Raw genomic sequence first — 6,875 nt, 5'->3', positions numbered from 1 at the left:
ATGGTTTGGTTATGTCACTTTGTTATGCCAATTATTACACATAACCCATTGAGTAAATTGCAATTTCCGTCCATGTGGTTTGCATGAATTCATACGATGAGTCCTTGTCATTTGATTTTTTCACACTTTATTTATGTCCCTTGACCCTAACATGGTTAACTTTTCAATTAGTTTAGTTTATGTGTGAAATTACTGATATGCTCTCTATTTTATCATTATTTATAGAAAACAAAATAAATAAAACCACCCACAAAATTATTTGATAATTAATTAACATACAAAATTACAATTACAAGTAACAACAATTCATGGAAATAGAACTCTTTAACATCCTCATGTCCTTAGACAAATTTATAAAGTATAATTGCAGCTTCCATCATCACTCCTAGCCGTTGGGTCGAAGTTCTCGGCCCTAGGGTCCGTGCACCCTTCCGGCACAGGAACCTGAACCTGCTGGGCGGCTTTCCCTGCACCCGACCACACAAAACAAAACAAAAACATCAGAAACAACACCTTACAAATGTATGAAATGATCAAACTCGTATTAAGGATCAATGGAGCTCACCGTAGAACGCTCCTTGGCTTATAGCATCCTTGTTAGCGTCCCCAAGTGCAGCCGAATCCAAATAGGTCTCGGCCAACTGGACTCTCTTCACATTGTCCTGTTCTTGAACCAACATGTTCCCGTACTCTAGAAGTTTTGCGATTGTTATCTTTGGTTGTTCGAATGTAACCGGGCCATCCCTTGAGTTCACAAGCCTCTTCCCTATTCCTTCAACCCCGACACCGGATATCCACTTCCTTACTTCATCATCGTACACTCTAGCCCTCAATGCCCCAAAGAAATCTGAAAATATAACCAAGAAAATTTTATATTATGTGATACCCGAACCAATTACCCAAAACATATCTACACATTTACCCGAATTATACCCGTAAAATAATATTTATCTTTTTATTTCCTTTTGTGCTTAGGTAGTAGAATAATCTACTAATTCTTAATCTTTACTTTTATATTTCTATTTTGAGTTAATTGCCATTTTAGTCCCTGTGGTTTGGGCCATTTTGCCAGTTTAGTCCAAAGGTTTCATTTTTAACATCTGGATCCAAAAAGGTTTCATCGTTGCCATTTTGGTCCAACTGACATAACTCCATCCATATCTGTTAAGTCTGCCAAGGGCATTTTTGTCATTTCATTTTTCTTTTTATTAACCCTTTTTTCTTTATTGCTTTTTCTTTTAAATGAAATGACAAAAATGCCCTTGACATACTTAACAGATATGGATGGAGTTAAGTCAGTTGGACCAAAATGGCAATGATGAAACCTTTTTGGATCCAGATGTTAAAAATGAAACCTTTGGACTAAACTGGCAAAATGGCCCAAACCACAGGGACTAAAATGACAATTAACTCTTCTATTTTTTTTGGGAGTACAATTGTATGAATTTTTTAAAAACTAACGGGTAAACCTGTAACCGCGGGTATAGAATTTGGAAATCTCCCATCAGTTAATTTATAACAACTAATGGGTATACCCGATACCTAACGGATATCAGACAGGTATTGGGCTGGATATGGCACACAGTTTTACGTCGTTGGAAGAACCATACCTATGGATTGTCCAGGGAAAGTGTCCACAAGCTTGGTAACTTCTTCATTAGAGACCCCATCGGTCTGGAAGATACCGCAACAGACACCGATCCGGTCTTCTCTAGTCGGCGCCCAGTAGAACTTTTCCATACGTCCGTCACGGATGAGGGGAGCATAGAGGGTCGAAAAGTCGTTACCAGTGACAATAATCGGGACACGCGGGTTTTCTTCCTTGTTGTACATACCCGGGAGCTGAACATTTGTCGGGTTATCGGCAATGTTCATGAGAGTGGCGTTAACCATCTGGTTGTTGACAGTGTACTGGGTGGTTCCGCCCATTCTACCCGCTCCAGCGTCAAGATCGTTGATAAACAGGCAGCACATTTTACCCTTTTTGATGATGTCTGCGGCTTCACGGTACCTTTGTCTGATCAACTTCGCCGGTTCTCCAGCGTTTCCGCTTTCTAATTCTCCAGCACTCATCATAATTGGGCTGCAAATATTCATACACAGAAATGCAGAAATGAGATATTAAGTCATAACCGGGGCAGAGCCGCAGAGGTATGTGGGGCGGGTCATGTGACCCGTCGCGTTCTAAATTTATATAGAGCGTATAATACAAAAATTTCAATTGACCCCAATCTTTTTCTTACGGTGACCTCATATATTATACGCGTTACAAAAATAAAAGAGTTAATTATTGTTTTCGTCCCTGTGGTTTGTCAAAAATCACCATTTCAGTCTATTAGTTTAAAAATTGCGATTTCAGTCCCTGTGGTTTCACTTTCGTACCCATTTCAGTCCCTGTACTTAACAGAACAATGGATTGAAATGGTTACGAAAGTGAAACCGCAGGGACTGAAATGGTTACGAAAGTGAAACCACAGGGACTGAAATGGTTACGAAAGTGAAACCACAGGGACTGAAATCGCAATTTTTAAACTAATGGACTGAAATAATGATTTTTGACAAACCACAGAGACGGAAACTGTAATTAACTCAAAATAAAATAATGTTTTGTGTTCTGTTTTTAACAACTTAATGGATAAAAATCATATTGAGGACCCGTCTCTAGACCGAAAATTGACCTTAATGAAAAAAGTTACTGACTCCGCCACTGGTCATAACTCATAACAATGCGTTAAGATAATCGATGCTTACGTGATTCCCATCTTGGCGAACACAAGCTCACATTGGAAAGATTTTCCCTGACCTTTGCCTCCCCAGACACCCAAAATGAGAGGAATCTACATGATCAAAATCAAGATTACGGTCACTTTCTTGAATTTTAACCGACAAAAAACACATAATCAACTAGTTATTAAGGTTAAAAACCTTGATGTTTGGCAAAGTCATGAAGTTCTTTGTGATGTGAACAACAAGTTTGTCCATGAAAGCCGGGGCGATGTAGAATCCATCCTCAGTGTTGTCCATGTATCTAAAGATTCAAAAAAAACATCAAAAGTCAAAACAACAACAACAACAACCCGAATCTTTGTAATACATAGATAGATAGATCATTATATAATGCTTGCTTACGTGCGAAGACCGGTACTAAGGTATTCATATGAATTCATGACAGCATAATGGGTTCCTGCGTCTTGTGGAGCTTGGAAGAGAGAATCTACCATTCCCTTACCTCTAGTGATGTCTTGTTGATCATCAGAGATGTCGTACGCCAGTCCCCTCCATCTGTCTTTGTCGGTTTGTTTGCTTTCGTCGATCTCTTTCTCGGCTGCAAATACTTTGAAGGAGACTGGTTGTTTGTTGTTTGTGATTCTTGAATTCATTGTCTTCTTCAAGTTACTTCCCAAGAAACCTGAGTTTGGAACTGCAGCACCACCATTGGTCCCATTCAACCTCAACTGTTACAAACAACAATCACAAATTTTACATATTAAAAGTTAAAACCCGCTCGTAAACTACCATATTCGGCTCACTAAAAGCTCGAATCAACAAAAAGAATAAGCTATTTTAATAAAGAGTTAAATACCATTTTAGTCCTTGTGTTTGAGTCATTTTGCCAGTTTAGTCCAAATGTTTCATTTTTCGTCTGTGGGTCCAAAAAAGGTTCATCGTTGCCATTTTAGTCCACTGGGTTAACTTAATCTATTTTTTCTGTTAACGAGAAGGGCAATTCGGTCATTTTATATGGCCGAATTGCTCTTCTCGTTAACAGAAAAAATAGATTAAGTTAACCCAGTGGACTAAAATGGCAATGGTGAAACCTTTTGGACCCATAGACGAAAAATGAAACATTTTGACTAAACTGACAAAATAATCTACAGGGATTAAAATGGCATTTAACTCTTTAATAAATAAGCCAACCCTTTAGCTAGAAATAGGCTAAGAATCGTCCATTTATTATGTCACTCCTATTGGTATCTTTAATATACCAATTTATAAGATAACTAAAAATCATCCATTTATTATATATATTTTTAATATACATTTATAACGCCAAGGAACCAAAGTTTTATTCTCGGTAGAATTGAATTTGCTATTCAAAAGTTGTTGCGACGCAACTTGTTGTCGATTTATCTGTCATTCTTATTTAATTTTTCTATCGTTACTGAATTCAACGAATTAAAGAAAACAAAAGAAAACACCCACCGCATTTCATTTAAAAATAAGATAACTAAATAATAATTTTTATATATTAGGTTATATATAAATTTCTAGAAATATATTAGAAAAATAACTAAAATACATATAGATTAATTAATAAATAATAAACGAGCTGACACCGAGCAGTACTCAAGTTTAAAAAGTCACCCACGAGCTAAACTTGAGCTTTAGAGATAAAATTTGAAACGATAGCTCAAGCTCAAACTCTCGTAAGCTTAAGGATATACTTGAACTAACTAATGCAAATAAATTTATGGATGGATGAGAGAGGAGTACCGGAACACGGTTGACGGCGGATCCAACGGTGGAGAAGGCGGTTGCCATTGATCTCGGTAGAGAAAAGCAAGTGAAAAAAAAAGAGATGAAGAAGTTGAGAATGATATGAAGGTACCAAGACAAGATATAACTTATATGAAGAAGAGGATGAGGTTTTAACTTTTAAATTGTTAACGGCCACACATTCATGATTTGCCGGGATGCCACGTGGCAGTAAAGTATTGATTGATGGTATCAAAGTCTAGATTGGGATATGGGCTTCTGAGGTGATGATTGATTTAACATTTGATCTTCACCACTTGTATATCCATTGGGCTCATCTGTACCACTTGTTAATGAATGTTTGTGCCTTTGGGAATAGTAGATAAGGTTACTCTTGTGTTTTTGTGTTTTTAAGTTATAGGATTTGACATCTGATACCAACAATAGTACTTGATTTTCCTTATTAGACCATCGTGTAGTTTTTTTTTTCCTAAAAAACGACCTACAATGCCCTTTCTCCACCCCGGGGGTGTTTTTTTTTGCCCAAATTGCTTTTGGCGTGCTTTTTTCCACGCCTATCTTTATTGCTTTTGTCCAATCACCTTTATCTTCTTTTTGTTTGTCTAATAAGATTTTTTGATGTTTTTTTATTTAATTTTATTACAAGCATAATGCCCTACAATGCCCACATCCCCACTACACCCATTTTAGAAAACGTTTCATAATGCCCCTTGCTACTGGGCTATCACATAACGCAAAATGTTCAAAGATAGGGACATTACCACTACACATGGTCTTAAAGAAATTTTGTACCTTTAGGGAATATAATTGTAGTACATGATCAGAAATATTGTGTTTTGTTTTTAAGGTATAGGATTCGAAATCTTATACCACCAATAATATTTGATTTTCTATACGAAGAGTTGCTATGAATTTTGCTACCCCATTTCTTAATACATCATTTATTTTGAAATTTCATCCATTTAGACACGCTTAATCGTAGAGGTTTTCTCTTATCATCAAATGACATGTCTAATCAACGTTGATGGTAGTTGATGTTGGTCATTTCTTATCGAGCCGGCTCACGAGCCGTGCCGACTTGTTTACAACAGAGCCAATTTTGAGTCGAGTTTTTTTTTTAGCGAGTCGCGAGTTTTTTGAACACCTTTGTGAGGTGGCAGTGATGGGGCCATTAAGGGGGGGGGGGGTAGCGTGATGGTGTAACACCAAAATTCGAAAGGGTTCACATGACACAATTATAAGGTAATCAAAATAAAGCAAACAATCTAAAATTTCCATCGTCACGTTTATATGTTTTAAATTCTAAACATCTTTACGTGCATATGAGAACTTTTTTAAAGGTTCATTACACTATAAAATTAAATAAATGTTCTCTTACAAATCTACCACTCCCTTGACACCAATCTCGGATGTCCCTTTAAACCTATACATACACAAAAATAAGTAATATTATCGGTAGGTATACCCATATCCCAATTCATATTCAATTTAAACCCAATTCTGAACTAGCACAAACTCAATTCAGACCATTTAATACCCAATTTGATATGATATTTACAAATCAAATTTAGTATGTAAAATTTCTAAAGACTACCTGTGTTTTTAGACGGGTTTTACATCTAGTTATAAAAATGTAAGAATTGAAATGCGTACCCTTTGAACGGTACAATAAAAATGTAAGAATTAATATGTAGTTACCTTCACAGAATTTCTATAATGGGTAGTTCAACATTACGAAATATATAATTAAAAGTATAAGTTCAACCAACATTATAGCATGCGAAAAGTTTTAAAAACATGTCTAAATGATCATCTAATACATAGAGACTTGATTCAAAATATCATATCAGAGAATTTTCATAAGACATAACTGACATCCAAAGCTCAAAAGTCTGTATCAATAAATGTGAAGATATCAATACTCAAAATAGAAGATAACAAAATTCGTACCTTGATATAGAAATGCATTCACAAGATGACTCTAAGGGGAGGAGGGGTGGTTCACTAGTGATAGTTTCTATCACTCCCACTATCCAATCAAATCATGCCATGTCAGCACCCAATATTCTATCACTAGTGATAGAAAGGTAGGGGGGTGGTATATCACTAGTGATGGGATTCCAATGTACAAGTATTAATGCACAATGTACAAGATACACATTCATCACCAAAGTTTTTCAACGCGTTATATATATAACGAGTGATACTCTATCACTCGTTATGGAAATGCCGGCGGCGGTGTTCCACGAGTGATAGAAATGTATCACGGATCATAACGTTCCCACCCCGTGTCACCTAACTCCGATTAAATGTCACGAGAAACTAAAATACCTTTCTTTGTTTTATAGGATTTTAAGTTAGTTGTGGACAATATCTTC

At 36.3% G+C, this 6,875-nt stretch overlaps 1 protein-coding gene across 1 annotated transcript; it reads right to left on the bottom strand.

Annotated features, from left to right (window-relative positions):
- Nucleotides 1-234: 234 nt before the first annotated feature.
- On the bottom strand, nt 235-4,794 carry LOC110913012 (ribulose bisphosphate carboxylase/oxygenase activase, chloroplastic). The gene is made up of 7 exons (XM_022157869.2): nt 4,495-4,794; nt 3,130-3,455; nt 2,926-3,028; nt 2,752-2,837; nt 1,611-2,083; nt 566-847; nt 235-467 (listed from the first exon to the last, which is right to left on the bottom strand). Exons 1-7 carry the CDS (start codon nt 4,540-4,542, stop codon nt 352-354), a joined length of 1,434 nt encoding a protein of 477 aa, XP_022013561.1. The 5' UTR covers nt 4,543-4,794; the 3' UTR covers nt 235-351.
- Nucleotides 4,795-6,875: the final 2,081 nt, after the last annotated feature.

Source organism: Helianthus annuus, chromosome 15, assembly GCF_002127325.2.
Source record: "Helianthus annuus cultivar XRQ/B chromosome 15, HanXRQr2.0-SUNRISE, whole genome shotgun sequence".
Classification (NCBI taxonomy): domain Eukaryota; kingdom Viridiplantae; phylum Streptophyta; class Magnoliopsida; order Asterales; family Asteraceae; genus Helianthus; species Helianthus annuus.
Note: the sequence above shows the minus strand (reverse complement) of the source record. Positions and strands in the feature narration are given on the sequence as shown.

Coding starts and splice junctions, on each gene's coding strand:
- LOC110913012 (XM_022157869.2), bottom strand. CDS start 4,542: ATGGCAACCGCCTTCTCCACCGTTGGATCCGCCGTCAACCGTGTTCCG. Junction 2,838..2,925: donor TGACTTTGCCAAACATCAAG/GTTTTTAACCTT, acceptor TTGATCATGTAG/ATTCCTCTCATTTTGGGTGT. Junction 2,084..2,751: donor TTCGCCAAGATGGGAATCAC/GTAAGCATCGAT, acceptor GAATATTTGCAG/CCCAATTATGATGAGTGCTG.